General features: G+C 44.0%; 1 protein-coding gene across 9 annotated transcripts in view; it reads right to left on the bottom strand.

Moving 5' to 3' along the window:
- HYDIN (HYDIN axonemal central pair apparatus protein) overlaps positions 1-21,878 on the bottom strand; it is a 534,664-nt gene that overhangs the window by 116,567 nt on the left and 396,219 nt on the right. For all 9 annotated transcript variants that reach the window (XM_037815908.1, XM_037815907.1, XM_037815906.1 and 6 more), the window contains 7 exons: positions 17,795-18,009; positions 14,077-14,214; positions 12,254-12,437; positions 11,379-11,520; positions 9,048-9,210; positions 4,310-4,933; positions 2,068-2,289 (listed from right to left, as the gene is read on the bottom strand). In XM_037815908.1, coding sequence (XP_037671836.1) covers positions 2,068-2,289; positions 4,310-4,933; positions 9,048-9,210; positions 11,379-11,520; positions 12,254-12,437; positions 14,077-14,214; positions 17,795-18,009 — 1,688 coding nt within the window. The remainder of the gene's footprint in view (positions 1-2,067; positions 2,290-4,309; positions 4,934-9,047; positions 9,211-11,378; positions 11,521-12,253; positions 12,438-14,076; positions 14,215-17,794; positions 18,010-21,878) is intronic.

Below are 21,878 nucleotides of genomic sequence, written 5' to 3'. Positions count from 1 at the left end.
ATATTGATTTGTTGGAGAAAACAGTTCTGCTTTCTTATGGACTATCCTACATGCCGACTGTTCTCACAGTATCATTTTACTTTTTCCTTTATTCGCAGTAAAATGAAAATTAGGCTTAATAGCTTGATTAGATTCATAAGTGATGCTGTGTACTTTGTACTCCATCACAACTTGGGACAAATAACATCGGGTTGACCCACTATTAGAGATGAAAAGTGTGTTCATGTGGTCAGGATGGTACCCATGAGGTCTCCCCATTGTAAAGTATACTTTTCCCCTTCCCGGTAGCAAACCATTTGTGGAAGGATACCCGGCTCTGTAAGAATGTCACGCTCCCCAACAACCTTTCATCTAATGCCTTTTGTATCCTTTGCTGATCCTTAACAAAATGATGATTTTCTAATTCTATCATTCTTTCTCTAATTTTAGCTGCCATTCTTCTTGAAGGAAGAGCTTTTCCTGTCAAATGGGATGAACCAGAGTTCCTCCTAAAATGACAGGTTAATGAATGCTTAACCCTTTCTTTTTACTGGCCAATTTTCCGAGTAAGGGGTTGGAGTCATAGTCACCTTTGAGGGTGGCCTTTTTTTCTTCCTTATCTTTTTTATTTGGAATTTCGCTGTGGACTCTGCTCTGGGGTGGCATGCCCACTGTGCTGGTTTGGATGTATTATGTCCTCCAATACACCAGGTTCTTTGATGCAATCTTGTGGGGCAGACATATTGGTGTTGATTAGGTTGGAATCCTTTGATTGAGTGTTTCCATGGAGATGTGGCTCAATCAACTGTGGGCAAGACCTTCTATTGGATAATTTCCATGGAGGTGTTACCCCACCCATTCAGAGTGGGTCTTAATTGAATCACTGGAGCCCTATAAAAAAGTTCACAGACAGAAGGAGGTGCTGCAGCCAAGAGAGATATTTTGAAGAATGCACAGGAGCTGAGAGTAGAGCTGGAGCACAACCCGGGATCGGCAGACGCCAGCCACATGCCTTTGCAGCTAACAGAGTTTTTCCAGACCCACTGACCTTCCTTTGGTGAAGGTATACTTGTGTTGGTGCCTTCGTTTGGACATTTTCAGGGCCTTCAGACTGTAACTTTGTAACAAAATAACCCCTCTTTATAGAAACCAATCCATTTCTGGTATTTTGCATAATGGCACCATTAGCAAACCAAAACACCCACATTGTTGACCTGAGATGTTGATTTCCTACTTATAAATTGAGGTTTGTGGTGCTCTCTAGCCACCTATTTCTGCTGTATGCAGGGCCAACAGGTAATTTTTATTTGCTCTCTTTGCTGATGTGCATCTTAGTAGGAAGCTGTGAAGAGATTCAAATTTGGCACAACCATTCTCCTACGGGAATAAAAGGTCCCTCCATAATTTTTAATATATATTCCATCTGCATATTATTATAGTCAAATCAGTTTTAGCTGTGATTTATTCTATTAACTTTATCCATATTTTTCTATTTTTATATGATTTTATTTTGATTATTTACATTTATAACCCAGCTGGCATTTACTTTACTGTACTGTGTCAGGCGAGGAGATAAAGTGACTTTACCTAAACTATTCCATCTTCCTGTCCTAATTTATTTCATAATCTATCCTTTCTCTACGGGGATGTGTTTTCTTAACTTGTAGTCTGTTGATTCTTATACCAATGCCATGCTGTTTGAATTGCCTTGGTCACACAATACATGTTAACATCTTTTAAAAAGAGCTAGCTTTAAAGAAAAAAAAAAAAAAAGAGCTAGCTTTGTTTATTTTTTCTTGCAGAAGAACTTCAGAGTAATTTGACAAGTTCCCTAAGCAGTCTCATGGGGACTGGAAAGGTTGGAAGATGAGAATCAATCATTTTTGACTCTTGGGAAGTAGGGCACAAGACACCCTGTGAAGGCACAGCCCGAGAAGCTCATGCAGAGTCTCAGGGCAGGTGGCCCGAGTCGAGGAAGACGTCCTCAGTGAGCATGCCTTCTACACTCACCCCAGACTCAATTGATGGCTCCCTCCCTGCCATCCCAAGTCCTGCCTAGGCTGGGAGACCAAGCTACTCACTCTTTACCTTCACAGTGGGGGCCGAGGTTGAAAGCTCTGCGTCTGTGTCCATTTCTTTCTTCTCTTCCATCATGGAGAGCTCTTCCGATTGTGGGATCACAAACACAAAATGCTTCAGGACATCTGTTGTGGCCAAAGGCAACCGCTTCACAGGGTAGGAGATTATTGAGAATAAGGTGGGAGGCGGGATGGGTTGTCCAGAGGAACCCAGACCTAAGATGTCTAGGATCTAAAGGAAAAGCCCATCATTAATTCCTGGTGCAGAAGATGGGCTCACTGTTACAGCCTCCCAGATTGAGCACACAGTGGTCCAGATCAAATCACTCCCCCATCCCTCCCCCTGCAATGAGCATGCCTCCATCTCAGGGAGGCGGGTGAAGAGCCTGGACACAGCTCTGCAGGTCTTTCCAGACCCCAGCCAGCGTGTGGGCTGTGTGCTTCTCACACTTCTACATAACACTTATCTTGCTTTCTTGTGATTGTTTAATTGTCTGTCTTTGGAACTGGGCTGTAAGCCCCATTAGGAAAGGAACAAGTTCATCCAGCACATGGTTTAGCACATAGCACATACTCAATACACCTCTGTCTAATTTAAAGAGATCAGCATTTAAGAATGTCTACTATAGACATTCTGATGTCTATAGTATAGAGTTTTCCCATATATTTTCAGATGACATGTTAATTTTTCTTTTTTACTTTAAATGTTCTTTCCTTCAAAAGGTAATAGAAAGTTAAGATTGGAGCAGGTCAAAAAGAGCAAAGGAGAAAGCAAACGTTCTAGGAGTGGGGTAGGAGATGGGACTGAAGAGAGAAGTAAAAAAGAAAGAGGGAAGATTTACTCCTACAGCATTCTCCCATCCTGCCCTGATATATATATGAATGGAAAGTCTCCAGAGCGAACAGCCTGAAATTCTCATAGCAACCTCCTCCCAGCTTGTAAACCATCCCCCAGCCCCAGAATAAGCATGAAATTCCTAGATTTAACTGTTGTCTTCAAACAGTAAATGGTAGAGCCTACCTGAGGGCCAGCCAAGTGGCTTATTAGACTTAGCAAGTCAATCTTTTCATGGTATCCTGTGTTTGGAAAGTGAGACCCGCCCTGTGAGTCAGCCTGACTAACACGCAGCTGGAATCAACTTCCAGGATTTAGATGGTCTTTGAGGAAAGGGATGAATAATGTGTACCATTTATTAAATGACCAGGGTCAGGGAGTTCTTTAAGCAACAGTCTAACCTATTTATGGCTTGGAATGTGGAGACTATAAAACAAGGCAACAAGATGTTCTTTGCTATAGTAATTTCTTAAAAAAAAAAAATATCACAGTGATTCTTTACAGAAGGCTGGCCTGAGGAAATCGTGAAGTGGTGGAATTGGTACTGAGTGTCCCCCAGTTGTCTCTCCTCTTTCGGCCCCACCCTGAACCACCACTGTGATCTGCTGTAAGACCACATCAGGTCTGCCCTCTTGAGCAATTTTGCTTGTCTTTACATCAATGCTTACCTGCCATATATCCTACCCTCTTGGACTCTATTCCCTACTTTCTAAGACTGTACCTAGTTTCTGATAAACTAAAGCAGGGGTCTGCAAACTGTGGCCCACTATCCAAATCTGGCCTGATACCTGTTTTTGTAATAAAATTTTATTGAAACACAGTCACACCCATTTGTTTATATTTCGGTGGTGGTTGCTTTCACCAGACAAAGGCAGAGTATAGGAGTTTCAAAAGAGACTGTATGACTTGCAGCCTAAAATATTTGCTTTCTGGCCCTTTACAGAAAAAGTTTGTCCCTGGACAAAAGGATATAATCACTCTCCCCTCCAAATCACTGCCAAAGGTGGCTTTTGGATATGTAACCCTTTTGTTTATAGGAATAGCTGTCTAATAGTATAATTTCTGTCATTGTGGGAGGCTTATGGAAAAAGGTATTGGTGTAGATGAGTCCTTGCTTCACCCCAAAGTATCCCTGCCTTACCATCTCTTAGCACCAGCACTGTCAATATTAAAAAGCACACCTACAAGTGGCTTCTTCTGAGGTTAGATGGAATAATTTAGATCTGTGGAACTTTATGGATTTCCATCAAGTACAAAAAGGTCCCTTTAGCCATTTTTGTCTTATATACAAGGGGGCATCAAAGATTGAAGGAATTAAAGGGAATGTAGATCTAATTGAGAAAGAAACATTTTTATGGTGATCAGCACAGTCCCTGCTTTCTGATTTGTTACATCTCCACCCCACAGAAGTCCGTACCTGGTCCAGTTTGGGAAGCTTGTCATTCTCCAGGGTCTGCTTCCAACCTGAGTCTGCCAAGTCAGAGGTCTGGATGCTGATGAAAGGAACACCCAAATCCTTCTTCCCTTCATGGTCCTCTTCCCCTTCACCTTCTCCATCACTCCGCTCCTCCACGGCCCGGAGCTTCTCCAGACGCTCCTTCTCAGCCTTCTCCCGCTCCAGGCGCTCTTTCTCTGCTCGCTCCTTCTCCAAGCGCTCCCTCTCCCTGTCCTTGCGGCCTCTGCGCCCACCAGACAGAACCTGGCGCTGGTCATCGGGCTCGTGGGGCACCTCCTCTGCCCCTGACTGATGCAGCTGAATTCCTTGCTTCCGGTCCCAGTACATGAGGATGTTCTGGATATCCTTCAGACTCGACTCATAGGTCTTAAACTTCTGTGCCAACTGTTTGTCAGCGTCCTTCGAGAAGTCTCCTTCGCTGTCTTCTTGATCCTGGGCAAGAGGAAGTCCAACCAAGTTGGTATCCATCAAGTGGTTCTTTCTTTTCTTGCTTAGTTCTTCCTTCTCAGACATTACTTGCTCCCTGACAGATACTTTCCTTTCTACTGGCTCTACCTTGACTTCTAGTCTGGTGGACGTAAGACCCTAGAAGGCAAAACATAAATATGCTGAATACAGTTCTCTAAGGGACAGCAAGTTGCATAAAGAACAGGCAAGAGGACATTTTGTTTCGTAGGATTCCAGGCACCTCTTAGGCACACCAGAATTGTGCCTAAGAATCATCTTGGGAGCTTTTATCAAAATACCCACTCCATGGCCCTTGCCTGTTATAGTCTGGTGTTGTGCATGTTGAAAAGCTGCATTGGTGACTATGCGCTGGAAGTTGAAAGCTGCCGTTCTGAAGGCTCAACAGGAAAAGACCACCAAACACGGTCATTCTGACCTGCTTTCAGGCGCCTCGGTAGAGGCCATGGAGTGTAGTGGCCCCTTCCCAGCACTCCCATTTGCTAATTGTGGACCATGGGTGAGGACTCTGTCACATCTATGTAATAGGGAGAGTAATATTAACGACTACCCCAGAGGACTGTTGAAAAATATGTAGGCGAATACATGCAAAAAGCTTATGTACAAAATGGGTGTTCCTGGAAAGTAGAGTTTAGAATCTGGCTATGCCCCAGGCTTTTATATATTGATGCATTTATTTAATGAGGTTGCATAGGGAAATTTACTACTCATTTTCTTACTGCCCCTTTAAACTCACTTTGTGTGCTCTGATTTTCCCCTCTGTTGGATAAATCCTCTGTTAGTTTCCATAGTTTTCTGAGTCATTCTTTGATGTCATAAAGACCAGTTCAATCTAATGATTATGTTTCTCCAGTACAACCCAGCAGAATATCAACTCCAAACTCTTTCCCAGTGACAGTTCCTCTGCTCCTTGAGTTCAGGCCTCCTTCAGGCTTGGAGGCAAGACAGGGGTGGGGGTTGGGCATGGTTGCCTTTCCTTTACCTCACTCTACCTCCACACAGCCTGGAGAGTAGCTGACAGTCAGTGCTGATGAGACTGTCCTATGGAGGGGACATCACCTTACTTCAGCTTTTGGTGTGTGTGTGGAGGGGGCTGGTTTGGCTCTGATGGTATTGTTCTTGGCCTGAAGAGTTGCTGCCAAAACACCTCAAGTTCCACCTGGACATCCTATTCCATGAAGAAGTGGCTTTTGTGTGAAGGGAGGGGCCTGGTGAGGGGGTACCTGTACTTAGAGGACTGCAGGAGCCCAGCACAGGGCAGCTGGAGGTTGACAATAAATGACCGAGAATATAGAAGATTTTAACAAGATGACTAATGAGCTTGAGCAAATGGCCACAGAAAGAACACTATCTCCCAATAGTGAAAAAATATGGATACTATATAAACACATATGGGACATTTCCAAAAGCCAATCACATATGAGGCTACATAGCAAGGCTCAATGATTGCTAAGGATCAATACGACATAGAACACATTCTCTGAAAACACTATTCTAAAATAAAAATCGTTAAAAGGGAGCCAAAATGAAACCAATCATTTGGAAATTAGACAATATGTTTTTAAATAATTTATGGGATTAAAGAAGCAGCCATAAAGGAAATTAGAAAATATTTAGGACTGAACAAAAATGGAAGCATTATATATTAACACTTGAGGAATATATATAAAAATATTTGGGAGTTTATACATCTCTAAATACTTTAATAGCTTTGATATAAATTAGTAAAGAAGAATGACTGAAAATTAGTAAGATAACATCCAACTTAAGAAACTGGAAAAAGAACAGTAAGGAAAATAGAAAGAAGGAAATTTTAAAAAGATAGGATCAGAAATGAATTAAACAGAAAACAAACATACAATGGAGATTATCCACAAAGGGACAGCTGTTACTTTCGACAGCTAATAAAAATAAGAAACATCCAGCAAGACTGATTAAGAAAAAAAGAGATAAGTTACAAACAAACAATAAATGGAATGACAAAGGGGACATTACTACAGACACAGAGGAGATTAAAAAGATAAGATAATGTCATGAATTACTTTATGCCAATACATTTGGAAAATGATAAAATGATCATTTCAAGAGAGCAATGTGTATCAAAAGACTTGAAAATTTGCATACCCTTTAGCCCAGGAATTTCACCTTTTGAAATGTACCCCAAGGAAAGAATCATGAATGGGTGTTAGGATTCAGCTCTGAGCAAAACACTTTTGATTTCTCCACTATGATCTCCTTCCATGAATACTGGATTTTTTTTGGCAATGAGTCAGAAAAGCTGAAGAATACACTTTATGTCTCTGCACACTACTCTTGGTCCTAAATTCCTTTCTAGAACCAGAAGAAGATCAGGGGACATGATGATGGAGTGACCACTTAGCCACAGAGAAGCACAAACTAACAAGAGGTGAGACAGCCGAGAGCAGAGCTGAGAAAGGGGGAGGGCCTCATCCGAGGCAGCGGCAGCCAGGGTGGACAGGATGGATTCCCCACTCACAGGGGCTTGCAGACAGGCCAGTCACGGGGGCAGGGGTGGGGAGAGGAAGGGAGAGTCAAGGGTGACTACCAGGATTTGGGTTTGGGAGCTGGGAGGGGAGATGTGGGGGAGATGTGGGGAAGAAGACAGCACAGATGATGAGTTCAGCGTGGGACTTGAGGAGTTGTAAGAGCCTGCGGAATCACCTGGAGGAAACGTCAGGCAGGTGGTGCGGGGCGAAGCCTGCAGGGTTCCCGTCTGGGAAGAGTCCCAGGGGAAGGAGCCCAAGCAGACTTCAGAATTGAGCTGAGAGCAAACTAGGGGAAGTTCACAAGCTTCCACTTAAAAATTTCACCAGATTCCTGCTGGAGACTCAGTGATAAGTCAGCGGGCATAATTTTAAGTTAACTGTGCTCTAAACATTATCCTTTTTTTTTTTGAAATGATGAATGAAACTTTTTTTTTAAAGCAACTTTGGGAACTTCTGCTTAGATTATTCTGATCTTGTTCTAAATAATAAGTTGACTTTGTTAATTGCCAAAAGAATGGCTGAAACAACATACAGTTTCTCATAACGTGCCACCCCCCACCCTGACTTCATGAACGAAGTTACTCAGGAGAGGCAGAGATATCAGTCCTTGTCACTGTCTCCTGGGTACCCCCATTTATTCTCAGCTTGAGATGTCTTATATTCCTACAGGTCAGCGACATCAAAGCTTTAGTGATCCCAGAAACCCGTGGCTTGCTTGGAACTCCAGTCTTTTGTTTTCATCAGTAGCTCCCACTGGATGGTGCCCTGTTCTGGTGAACAGAACATGCCACTGACCCTGACTTTTCCACACCAGGAATGGCTGGCAGTGGGCATCACCCATGACTGCTGGGTTGTTTTGCTTAGGGCCCCTGACAGCCTGTTCCAGGTTCTCAGTTTGAACTTCAGGCCTGCTTCTTATACTTGTTTTGAATCCCAAACCTGTGCCCAGTCCTGTATGCTCAGAGCCTGCTCCTTCCTGAGCTCTACCTGGTTGCTTGACCCTCACATCTGCCCAGCTGTGATCACTGCCTCTCACTCACCTATGTGGACGTGTTTGCACCTTGTCAGGGAGTCTGGGTTTAGCTTCACCTTCAGAACTCATGGTGTTGAAATAGCTGCTGTCCGCATCTGCCAGCCACACCTCTGAGCTGTGATCATCAGTGTGGGCCCTGCTGTAGATGTTCAACCCTTCTTGGCTCACAGTTGGCAGAGAAGTGACTGCTAAGCTTGGCAGGCTGATAAACTGTTGGTACTTGTCTGAAAGGATTACTGTGGTCAAGGATTATGCCCTTGATTAAACACAGGGGATTCATTGACTTGGCAGCTTAACGGAAGGAAATCTTAAAATTAGCCTCTTTAGCAATGTCCAAGGGCCTGCAGGGTGCAGTGGAGAAAGCAAGGACTCTGAAGTCAGACATACCTGGGTGAGATTCTGGAACTGTGACGTCATTTCTCTGAACCTCAGGCAAAGAAAAGCACAGCAACCGTGTAGGGGGTTAGGATGCTGAAATGATGTGGTTACATAAAGCAGAGGCACAGCACTGGCTGTGCAACGAGGGGTCAACAAATGTTGGTCACTTTTCTCCTATCTTCTGTCCCACCACAGAAACCAAACATCATTACATCCATTTTCTGGAGGGGACTATGTGCCGGATGGACGGGCTGGCTACAATGCCTGATCCCTCTGCGTCCATTTCTGGTAAGGAGAAGTGAGGAGTGATGCTTACCTGCCGGTTGGATGTTTGAGATTTCTTTACTGGGGGCTCCTCCTTTACCAGACCCTGCTTCGGTTTTCTGAGCTTCCGTTTCTGCTCGTCTTCTTCCCGTTGCCGTTCAAGCTCTTGCTGCAGCTTATTTTCCTGCATCTCCTTTGCCAGCCGCTCCAGCTCCCTTCATCAAACCAGGCAGAGGAAACAGTTCAGAGACTCTCCTACCTGAGCCCCTTCTCCGCCCTGGGCAGGAGTTATTTAGGCATAAAAAGAAGGAACAAATGTAAGGAAGAGAAATAGAAAGGAAGGAAGCAAAAAAACAAAGAAAACACATCATGGCCTACATCCATCTTTGAATGGTCTTTCAGTGAAACCCGGTTTAACTGAACCTCCACTAGGAGGAATTCTCAATCTGTATTTCTGTTGCAGTCTCCTTTCACAGGACAAACAGGCCAGTGGCTGAAAATAAGGCAACTTTCAAAGATGTTCTGATATCAGTAGAGATAAGGCCCAGCTTCCTACACAGGCACGTTTGATGAGCTGATGGTAGGAGACGGTGTCTTTTAATAGCTGACTTTACCACGACTGGCTTGGAGCCATGGTGTTGGTTTTGAAAGCCACCTTCCTCTCCTCCTGCCTCTTTCTTCTCCTCTGCTGTAGGCTCAGCCATGCATGCCCCTGCTGCTAACGTACAAATGAGGGTGGTAGGGATAGCATTTCTGAATATACATGACCCATATATTTTCATCTCTTGTGATCCCTAGAAGCGTCTTGTTGTGCCCTCTACTCACTGAAGCTGGCACATCATTACTTCGGGGATAGGGGTCCAAAAACAAGTCATTGCTTGGCTTTGAGCTTCAAATGTGCACTTTCTAAGGAGTCTGGAGGTGGAGGCGAGGAGGGAAGGGCATTCAGCAGTGGGTGAGTATCTTGGTCCTGTCCCCTCCAACGGATGAAACCCTCGGGACAGGAGGAGGCAATAGAATCCCATACCCACAACCCCAAGGTTTGAAGACCTGAAGGAAGAATGGACACATACCCCACTGCCCACTTGAGAGCCTGAGTCACCACAAGTCTCCTGGGGCTCTATGTGGTGGTGGTGGGGGATGGGGTGAGGGATATCCAGTTGTTCCTGTGTGGTCCCCAGTGAGGGGAAAGAAGGGAACTGAGATCACTGGCTTGTGAGCTTACCTAGGATCTCAGGTGAACTGTCCAGGCCAAGGAGCAAATGGGAGAGATTGTCAGACCCCAGGGGATGGGCAGCGTTACCAAATGCAGAGATGGGGGTCCGGGAAGGAGGAGAGATGGTTGAGCTCTGGGGAACAATCACCATGCCCTCATCAAGAGAGTGAGCCTGGATCATCAGCTGTGGACACTCAAGCACAGAAGAAGCGAGGACAAGGGCTGAAAGCCACACCAAGGGTGCAGTTGTCAGGATGGGAGAGAGGCCTCCTCAAGGCAGCCATTACATGACATGAGCTTCTCCCTGGTCCCAAATGACCCCCAGAGAGAAGGGAAAATGGAGGAACCCTAAAAAGCTGCAGCAACCAATGTCTGGGATGAGCAAGAAGTGCTTTCCTGCAGCCACTGCTGTCCTCCTGGGAGATGACCCCAGAGCTGAGACTGCACCATCCAGCACTGGCTTCAGGATGGATGCATGCCCTACAGAAACTCCTCTTAGGGAGTGTGCCGGTTAGGATGTATTATGTCCCCCAAAATGCCATGTTCTTTAATGCAATCTTGTGGGGGCAGATGTATTAGTGTTAATTAGGTTGGAATCTTTGGATTAGGTTGTTTCCATGGAAATGTGACCCACCCAACTGTGGGTAATAACTTTGATTAGATTATTTCCATAGAGGTGTGGTCCCACCATTCAACGTGGGTCTTAATTACATCACTGGAGTCCTATAAGAGCTCAGACAGAAGGAGCTCACTGCTGCAGCCAAGAGACATTTTGGAGACGGCCACTGAAAGCAGACTTTTGCCAACCCAGAGTTTGCTCCTGAGAAGCTAACAGAGGACAAAATGCCCCAAGAGCAATATTTTGAAGAACACACAGGAGTTGAGAGAGGAGCTGGAACACAACCTGGGATCAGCAGACACCAGTCACGTGCCTTCCCAGCTAACAGAGGTTTTCTGGACACCAATGGCTTTTCTCCAGTGAAGGTATGTATACTCATGTTTATGCCTTGGTTTGGACACTTTTATGGCCTTAGGACTGTAACTTTGTAACCAAATAACCCCCCCTTAATAAAAGCCAATCCATTTCTGGTATTTTGCATAATGGCAGCACTAGCAAACCAGAACAGGGGGAACCGCTTCTGCCCCGGCCAGGCCCTCAGTTCAGACCTCTTTTTCCTCTCCCGGAGGGCCTGCTGAACCTCCCTGTCAAACGAGATTTTCTCCTCCTCTGTCATGGCATCGTATTCTTCCTCATCCATGGTTTGGAGACGTTCCTTCTCTTTCTCAAGAGCTTCCCTCTGTCTGCTTTCTGTGAGGGGAAACAGAGACAGGCAGATGAGGAAAAGTCCCTACGCAGCTGTGGCAGGGATGCCGCGCTGGGCGGTCTGGGAAGCTGAGCGGTGGTTGGTGAGGCATTGGCATTCCCCAGCCCTGGTGGGATTTCCTTCATTCGCACGGTGCCAAATTCAGGCTCTACCTGGGGAAGGCAGAATATGGCTCTCCAAAGGGGTCCACTTCCTAGGGCTATAGAGAAGATTAAATGTCTGGTACAGGGAGTACAATAAGTGCTCATGAAAGGTAGAAGCTATTTTTGTAATATTTATATCAATGCCTCCAGTTTCACAGGAAATGCACAGCTGATTTAAACAAAACCAACCAAAAATCAGTCCCTGAGTCAGGATGGGACCTGTGATATGCTCTCTTCGGGCTGGTTGTAATTACAGGCAAGAAGACAGGGATGCTGTGGCATATCAGGGAATGGGGCAGTGCACTTGCTTTCAGAAGTGCTGGGTTCATCTCTTCATTATATAACCTTTCAACAGGTCACTTATGTCTCGGTTTCCTCAGAGGCAAGTAGAAATACAAATTCCTGGCCACCACCCAGGGCTGTAGTGAGCTACCAACCAGACCACGGATATAAAGGTTTCTTTTAAACCCAGTGGGTTAGCATGTCAGGGGAGCATTCTGAAAAGCCTAAAGCTCTTCAAAGGGAAGTCCTGTTAGGGCTTGGGAAGGACAGCCAGGGAAGGCATGGGCCTTGCCTTCTTGTTCCTTCTTGGCTTTCTCCTCGGCCTTCATGACTGCATAGTCCTGGGCGATGTTGAGGACGTAGATGTGCTCCCGGCTGCCGATGGCCTTCAGCAGGCAGAGGAGAGCTGAAGTCCCACTCCGCGCAAAGAGCGTGTCGAGGCCGTCAAACACCACTCCTCGGTAGCAGTCACTCAGCTGAAACCAGAGAGAGCAAAAGGAATTATCTCGACCACACGATCTGCTGTGGCAGATGCTGTTTGTTCTTTTGTTGGTACTTCTACTGGCGCTGCAGTGGGTTCTGCAGACCTACTAGGTCCCCAGGAAAACTCCATTAACTGCCCTTCTGCCTGCTAAATCCAAGATACTAGCCTGAAATAAAAGAATAAAAATATTTAATTGGGCATGAAAGGTCTCGATTGTACATCTTGGTAGTATAAAGGATTTTATCTGGTTTCTATAGAATTGAAGAAAACAAACAGAATGTTGAAGTGAGGGTCTGGGAAGATCCATGAGGTACAGGGAAATAAGATGCAAGGGAAAGATGCCCCCATGCCCAGAACAACAGGCAGCAAGAGCAGGAGTGACAGAAGGCAGGTGGGCCATTCATTTTTTTTTGTAGTGGTCTTCTGCCTCAGAGTGTAATGACTTTGATGATACCATAAAGAAGAGCCTCCACTGTACCACAGTAAAACTTCAAGTGTGGTCTTAGATTGGCTACCACTGGTCCAGGAACTGATTGTTACCAGTTTTTAATTAGACAAGGAGTTTGTGTCAGAATGTAAATCAAGTGCCTTATTAAACAGCTGGCATTTCTTGATGAAGGAAGCAGTGCAAGGTCATTATCTCATCAAGGACTAGTGAGTAGCTCAAGCTCTACTGGCTTACTTTGGACTTGACCAATGTTTCTCAGCCTTTAATGTGGGTGTGCAGAACACCTGCACACCTACTAGAATACCTAGTGTTCTATTCAAGTGTTCAAATCAGTTGAGAGGAATAGAACTTTTGGGGCAGGAGCTATCCAAACCTTTAAAATAAGCCATTTCCAATGAGGGAATTCCTTCTCTTCTGAGAACCTCAAGTTTTTATTTTTTATATTTAAATGTTCAATCAATATTGTGGCCCATTTTGAAAAACCAAAGCAAATATACAACTCCAAGACATAGTGAGCAATTTAGTTCTCTGTCTGTAAACTACAAGCAGCTATCAGGCTAAAATAATACTCTTGCAAAACCTGTTGATCTTGTTTTCTTTCTTTAATTGTAGAGCACATTAAAAATTAAAAACAAATAAAAACTGGAAGCAGTGTTATTGTTTTTCCAGCTTTGAGAGTGATATGCCATTGTGAAATCTGTAATCCTGCTACCCAAAGATAATCACAATCAACATGCACTTGAAAAATATATGTAATCCATGTATAAATATTTTTATCAAAATGTAACAGTGCTTTACATACTATTTCACAACCTGCTGTTTTGACTTAACATTGTGAACATTTTTTACAACAATTAACATAGCTCAAAATTATGATTTTTAATGGCTTTGCATTATAATTTTAATACATTACTGTTGGGCTATACCATGACTCTGTTTTCCTGTATATACCCTCTGCTCCCTGGTTCTTTAAGAACGTGAGCTGCTTCAGGATGCAGACTGGGCCAGAGTCAGGGCCGGACAAAAGCTGGTCAACAGGCAAGTAAACAACTGTTAGGGGTGAAGAAACTCATCTTTTCTTTCCAAACCTCCTGGGCTCTGAGCTGCTCAGGTGGTTGATGGTCCTGAATCTCAACTCACCACATGGGGATGAAGTGCTCCGTGAAGCTGAAAGTGGACGCACCTGTATTCTCTCGGCCAGAATCTGCACAAGTAGATCCTCGGGGAGCACACAGCTCATCAGCCCAGTCTCCCCTCCGATACTGGCACTGACACTGAGTCGTCGCTGGGTGGGTCCTGACGGGAGAGGGCTGGAGGAAACCTGTTGAGAGGGAGAAGGTCAGAATCCAGTTGTGCATCTCAACAGCTACTATACCTACAAGGCCTGTCATCTTGGGAAAATCATATAATCTCTTGGTCTCATATCCTCATCTGTAAAATGAGGATTGATTGCAATTCCTATCTTCCTTAAAGAACTGTCACAGGCTTCAAATGGGAGTTTTGTGGAAAGTGCTTTATATATGCACTGAACTACACATTTGTTCATTTATCCAAAAGATATTTTCTGGGTACCCCTCTAGGTGCTAGGGAGACAACAAACAAGGCTGACAGTGTTGCTGCCAGCATGATGGTACAATTAACGGGGAAGACAGAAAAGGAGCACATTAATATACAAATCAGTAATATCATTTCAGATAGTGGTGAGTACTAGGGAGAAAATACCTGGGTAACATGAAAGAATGAGCCAAGATCCTGAGCAAAGAGCCTTTCAACCAGGGAACTGCCATCTCCTGAAACATGAGTTTGCTTGGGGGTTTTGGGGAGCACACTGGAGGCCAATGAGGCTGGAACTGAGTGAGCAAGGGAGGAGAGAGACAGGCTTAAAGTTAAAGATACAGTCAATGCCAGAATACTCAGGGCCTTGTAGGCCAGGGCAAGGAATCTGGGTTTTATTTCAAGTATTTTGGAAAGTGATTGGAATGTTTTGGGCAGAAAAATGGTCTGATTTTTATTTTGAAAAGACCACCATACCTGCTGCATGAAGTGACAAGAGTGGGAGCAAGACTAGTTAGGAAGATAGTTACATGATCAAAGCAAAAGAAGATGGTGGCAGGGATGGGGAAAGTGGTGAGAAGTGGCTGATTCAGGACATACTTTGGAAGTTGAGCCAATAGGCTGTGGGGTGGGATGTAAAAGAAAGAGAGGCATCAAGGCTCACTTTTTGGATGTAAAAACCTTGATATACCTCCAAGTCACCCAATAGAGATTGAGAAATCAGGGCTGGAGACAGAAATTTGGTGGTTAAAAGAATGTTGAAAGTATTTAAGTAATGGAGCTGGGTGAGATCACCTAGAAAGAAAAGACAGATAACAACACACACAAAATAGAGTAGATGACTTAGTGTGCTGGTTTAAAGCTGTTATGTACCCCAGAAAAGGCCATGTTTTTTTTTAATCCATCCCTGTGGGTGTCAACCTATTGTTGGTGGGATGTTTTGGTTAGGTTATTTCAATTGAGAAGTGACCCACCCCATTCAAGGTAGGTCTTTATCCTTCACTGGAGTTCTCCATGAGGAGAATAAAAGACGGAAAAAACCCGAGAGAGCTCAGAGAGAGAAACACCTGGACAGAGCTTACAGTGAGAGAAACACCCAGAGAGCTTGGAGAGAAAAGCCCGGGAGAAGCAAGCAAGGACCCACAGAAACTGAAAGAAACAGAACCTGAAAGCAAGGAAACCCAGGAGAGAAGGATCAACAGAAGCTGGCCTTGTGCCTTCCCAGGTGACAGGGAAACCCCAGATGCCATCAGCCTTTCTTCAGAGAAAGTATCATCCTGTTGATGCCTTAATTGGGACATTTTCATGGCCTTAGAACTGTAAATTTGTAAACTAATAAATCCCCATTGAAAAAGCCAACCTAGTTCAGTATATTGCATTCTGGGAGCTTTAGCAAACCAAAAATACTTAGTTTTAGGCAATTAAAGATTGCGAGGAGATGGAGGAACTAGAGAAGGAGAGGAAAGAGTAGCCAGTGAGGTGGAAGGAAAGCAGAAGAGTGGGGTGTTCTGAAAGGCAAGTGATCAGCTGCCAAGAAGGCACGTGAGATAACAGACAGAGAACTGATCACTGGATTTGGCAAGATGAAGAGTGTCAACGTCTTTGAAAAGAGCAACCAGTGGAGTGATGGGACAAAAGCCTTATAGGAGTAGGTGAAAGAAAGAGTGGAAGGTGAGGAAGAGGAGGCAGTTAGTGCAGCAATTCTTTGGAGGAGTTTTTCTGCCGAGGAGAGCAGAGAGATGAGGTTATGGCTGGAGGGGAATGTAAGGTCACAGGAAAGGTGTTTTTTTTTAACTCCATCTGTCTCACTGGAGCAGTGCACACAGCCACACAGGGGTTCTGTGAGCTCTGATTTCTACCGTGACCTTGAACAAATTTTAGACTCCCTATTTATTGAAAAGGGATTGGAGTCAGAAATGGGATTTTCTGCTGTCTTTGGAATATTTTAAAAAGCCTTACTTCACTGTCCAGGTGAATAGAACCAAACCATTGAAAATGATTCGCCATGATACCTTATCTAATATAAAAATACGAGATTTAGTTCATCCAAGAAACATTTCTGTAAAGAGCATTATATTAGATCCTAGCAAAGAGACTCAATGGAGGGTGTTTCAGAAGAAATTGAGTCAATGGTTTCAGGTTTCAAGGCATTAGAAGAAGTGACTGAAGTGAAAGAGATGAAAGGCGTCATCTGGCATGCATTCCGCCCCATGGGGAGACCCTATGGAACCTGCAGGCCTCCTCTCCTACAAAGACATTTGTCTCTGTTCTATCCACATGTCCCACCCAACGTCTGGGCCTTCTCTCCTACAAGGGCTAAAACTTCACTCCACCAATTTGCCCCATCAAATCTACAGGACTTCTCTCCTACGAGGATCTTCACCTCTGCTCCAGCCACCTCAGAAACTTCCACCTCTCCCATGCCCCCTCCAGAACTTTCAGCCTGCAACATGACCTAGAGTCCCTCAACACTTTCTGTTTCTTCCATTCTTTTGTCCTCCCCTTCATTCCTTCTCTACCTTGGCTGGACTTCCTGTGCTGGTGCTACCATCCTCAGCTGCCCTGCTGTTTGTTCTGAGCACAAATCTACAATGATGGCCACTTCTCTCTCTGCCTCTGAGTGAGGGCTGCTAGGGTCTGCTGAGAGGAATCTACAAATGTGGAGTTATGGTTTCCTGCCTTGGCTGGGCCTCCAGAATTCCCAGCTAACTTTTCTTTTGTCTACCACCAATTTCTGGTTCTATTCCCCACAGTGGACACATCACCTACAACTCAACCTAAGCCACTGCCCTCTGGATTCAGCACCTGCTATTCTGCCGAGGAGCACTTGAAGTCCTTCAGCATGCTGCTCAAATATGACTTCTCTATGACTTTCCAAGACTCCCCTCGTACTCCTCCTGTGCCTTACATTAATGGTTTCGTGACTAACATTTCCTTAGTATTAGGAGGGACCATATAGAATTGATGTTTATGGAGCTCCAAAATGGTTGAATAATGGCAATTTCATATGGATCAACCTAATTCTTTTTACATACCTCTTTTGTCATCGATCTCATTATACCACAAATACTTGACCATGTGGTTACTGCCTTCAACAAATTCCTAGTGTTTGAGTACAGGAATTTTGCCTAATTTACCTTCATTTTGCTGGCATTCCATCTAGGGCCTATCACATAAAAGGTGTCTGCTAAATGCCTGCTGAGTGAGCTATGGAATGAGTGGTGCACAGACAGCACTTAGGCCCACTTCACAAGGGCACCGTGGGAATGACGGGTGCTGACCTGGCTGCAGGATGCTGGGAAAAAAGAAGAATCCCAGCCTTCCTTTTGGAGAGCCCTGATCTGTACCTGTGGTGTTTCAGACGAATGCAGATGATGCTGCTTCTGGGACCCAGAGCTGTGGCTCTCAGCCTTGCCTTTGTTGATCAGCACACTTCCACGCACACTCTTTCCAGGTTTAATTTCAGGGGTTACCAGAGTGGATTCCGAGGCATACTTGCCCAAGGCCTCATTGCTCAGTCGTATTGGTCCTATGACATTTTGGTTCAAAGCACCCTCCTGGGCTACAAGGAGAGAGTGAGTTTTTGTTAAAAGTCATCTTGGGATATTAAGAAAATAGCCCCAGAAATGGCACAACGAAACTTAATGTGATTCTATCAAGGAATAGAGATCCATCTCCTTCTGCAGCCAAACCAAGGGTCAGACAATGGGTCATGCATGGAGCTCCCGGCTTGATAGTCCCAGTAGAGCCCAGGTGAGTCTGCATCTGCTTTCTCTTCCAGCCCAGGGGTTAATGATTCCTGAAACTGCTGGGACACTACAGCTCTGCCTTGAAAACCTGACATCCAATGTTTTGTGGCTCTAGGCTGTGGTGATGCCCATGGGTGGCTTGGGGAGGGCACTCTCTGCTCCCTCAGCAGAGTCTCCCCAAATGAACAAATAAGCTAAGTAAAAACAACGTGCCTGATGACAAGCATGGCTTCAAGCTTAATTTCTTCTCTTCATTCCCCTCTTCCCCCTTCCAACCAGATTCAGCATCCCTTAGCACCCCCACCCACCGAGGAGCTCCCTTTCAGAATCATTGGTTGATGTAATTATTTAAAGGGGTTTTCAAAGCACACCTTCAGAAAAACCCTTGCTAGAGTGCATTTGGCTTTTATGATTAACTCCTGCTACCTCTTAACACTCTACCACTCCTTCCCCTTGGGCTCTGATTCTTCAAGGTATGTGGCGCTAAAGGAGAATGGGGTGTAGCAGATGCCTCTGCTTCCAGAGAACCTGACCTAAGAAGGGGTGATGGGGCTGAACGCAAGGCAGCTCTTAGGGAGACTCCTTACTCCTTGTGGACCATTTCAGCCAATAAGCCCACAGAATTCCCTAGAGAGTTGTCTCTGCCACTCAGTGGGCTTTGTCTTTCCATGTGGCTCCTCCACCCCTCCCCCGGGAATTGACTATAGGTACAAGGACTCCACACTGCAGCTGGGGGTGCTGGGGAGAGCCCAAAGCTATCAGCGAAGCCATTGCACCAAAGTTCTGCTCCCACGCTGGAAGTGGTTGGTCTGACATTCATTCCGTGTCCCATCACCCCCAAATCCCTCCAGGCACTACCCCACCTTCTTCGGAATCGTTTGCCACCAGTACTCTTGTCTTGGTAACGGCTGCCCTCAGTCTTCTGTCCTACTAGAACCTGTTCTCTTCAGTGAATCCTGCTCCTTCCCGGCTCACCCCTGCCCGTCACTGGGAGAATCTCTTCTGTGGTCTCCATGCACCTCTAACTTTTCCCTGTCCATGGTGTCAGTCCTCCATATCTTAAAAAACAGGACTTCCAGAGAAAATACTCATAAAAATTTTCATTTGACCCTTCATTTCTTTCAAGATATCATTTCACTCCTTTTCTTTCCTTCACTGCCAATTTTTAAAACCTGTGGTCTAGCTCAGCACTGTCCTGTAGATATATATAACACAAGTTACAGGGTATGAAATTTTAAATTTTCTGGTAGGCCCATTAAAAAAGTAAAAATTAATTTTAATGATATATTTTATTTAAGCCAATATATCCAAAATACTATCATTTCAGCATGTAAGTAATATATAAAAACTATTAATGTGTCATTTTACAGTCTTTTATTCATACTACTTTTAAATACAGTATTTATTGTATATTTACAGCACATCTCCACTTGAACGAGCCATATTTCAAGTCCTCAGTATACCATGTGGCTAGTGTCTGAAGTACAGGACACACAGGTTTACTCCACTTCAACATAGCCTGTTGACTTCACAGCAAAGGGCATCTGTGGGTTTGGGCCCATCCCCTCCACTGAAAGGGCTCCCTCCAATGTCACCAGTGACCTCTGAACTGATAAATATGGAGGCCCTCTTCTCAGGGCTCATTCTATTTGAGCTTCTGGCAGTCTCTGATACTGTTCATTTATTGAGTCAATACATTTTTTTTTAATTGAGATTGTTCAGATACCATACAGCTATCCAGAGATCCAAAGTGTACAATCAATTGCCCGCGGCACCACCATACAGCTGTTCATCCATCAACACAACTATTTTTTTTTCAATTTTTAGAACATTTTCACTACTCCAGAAAAGACATAAAGAGAAAAAAAAGGAAACTCAGATCCTCCCATACCCTTAACCACACCCCCCCTCCATTATTGATTCATAGTTTTGGTATAGTACATTTGTTACTGTTGATGAAAGAATGTTAAAATAATACTAACTGTAGTATATAGTTTGCAATAGGTATATATTTTTCCCTATATGCCTCTCTATTATTAACCTCTAATTATAGTGACATACATTTGTTCTAGTTCGTGAGAGAGATTTCTAATATTTGTATAGTTAATCACAGACATTGTCTACCACAAGATTCACTGTTTTATACATTACCATCTTTTAACTTCCAACTTTCCTTCTGGTGATATGCATGACTCTGAGCTTACCCTTTCCACCACCTTTCCACACCTTTTAGCACTGTTAGTTATTCTCATTACATGCTACCATCACCCCTGTCCATTTCGAAATATTTAAGTTCACCCATAATAAACAACCGCTCCCCATTCTTTAGCCTCTTTCTATATACTGGTAACTTACATTTCATGCCTATGAGTTTACATATTATAATTAGTTCATATCAGTGAGACCCTGCAATATTCGCCTTGAAGTGTCTGTCTTATTTCACTCAATATAGTGCCCTCAAGGTTTCTTCATCAACCCACTTCTTCTAAGATGGTTTTGTTCAAACACTATACATTCTGTCCTAAGTAAACAATCATTGGTTCCCCATATAGTCACGTATTTATGTACTGAGAATCATCACCACTCTCTACATAAGGACACTTCTTCCACAAAGATAGAGGAAGAGTCAAAGAAGGCAGAGAGGCAAAAGAAAAAGGCAAGAGAAAGAGAGAAAAACAAACAAACAAACCAAAAACTTAATAGCTAGAAGATGACAAAAGGAAAGATAGCATTAATCTAAAGTAGAATAAAGAGTCAGACAACATCACCAATGCCAGGAGTCTCATACTCTTCCCCTATTTCCCACCCCCATATGCATTTAGCTTTGGTATATTGCTTTTGTTACATTAAAGGAAGTAAATACAATGTTTCTGTTAACTCTAGCCTCTAGTTTGCATTGATTGTATTTTCCCCCCAATCCTACCCTATTTTTAACACCTTGCAACACTGACATTCATTTGTTCTACCTCATGTAAAAACATATTTGTGCCTTTTATTACAATCGTTGAGCACACTAGGTTTCCCTGAGTTACACAGTCCCAGTCTTCATCGTTCGTCTTTTGTTCTGGTGTCCCACATGATCCCAGCCTTCCTCTTTCAACCATATTCACAGTCATTTTTGTTCAGTGTACTTACATTGCTGTGCTACTATCTCCCAAAATTGTTTTCCAAACCGCTCACTCCTGTCTTTTCCTTTCTGTCTGCAGTGCTTCCTTTAGTGCTTCCTGTAGAGCTGGTATCTTGTTCACAAACTCGGTCATTGCCTGTTTGTCAGAGAATATTTTAAGCTTTCCCTCATATCTGAAGGATAGTTTTGCCGGATATAGGATTCTTGGTTTGTGGTTTTTCTCTTTCAGTATCTTAAATATATCACCCCACTTCCTTCTTGCCTCCATGGTTTCTATTGAGAAATCCACACATAGTCTTATTAAGCTTCCTTTGTATGTGATGGACCGCTTCTCTCTTGCTGCTTTCAGGATTCTCTCTTTATCTTTGATGTTTGATAATCTGATTAGTAAGTGTCTTGGTGTAGGCCTATTCAGATTTATTCTGTTTGGGGTATGCTGCACTTCTTGGATCTGTAATTTTATGTCTTTCATAAGAGATGGGAAATTTTCATTGATTATTTCCTCTATTATTGCTTCTGCCCCTTTTCCCTTCTCTTCTCCTTCTGGGACACCAG

Source organism: Choloepus didactylus, chromosome 22 (genome assembly GCF_015220235.1).
Source record: "Choloepus didactylus isolate mChoDid1 chromosome 22, mChoDid1.pri, whole genome shotgun sequence".
Lineage (NCBI taxonomy): Eukaryota > Metazoa > Chordata > Mammalia > Pilosa > Megalonychidae > Choloepus > Choloepus didactylus.
This window is presented reverse-complemented; position numbering and strand designations above follow the sequence as displayed.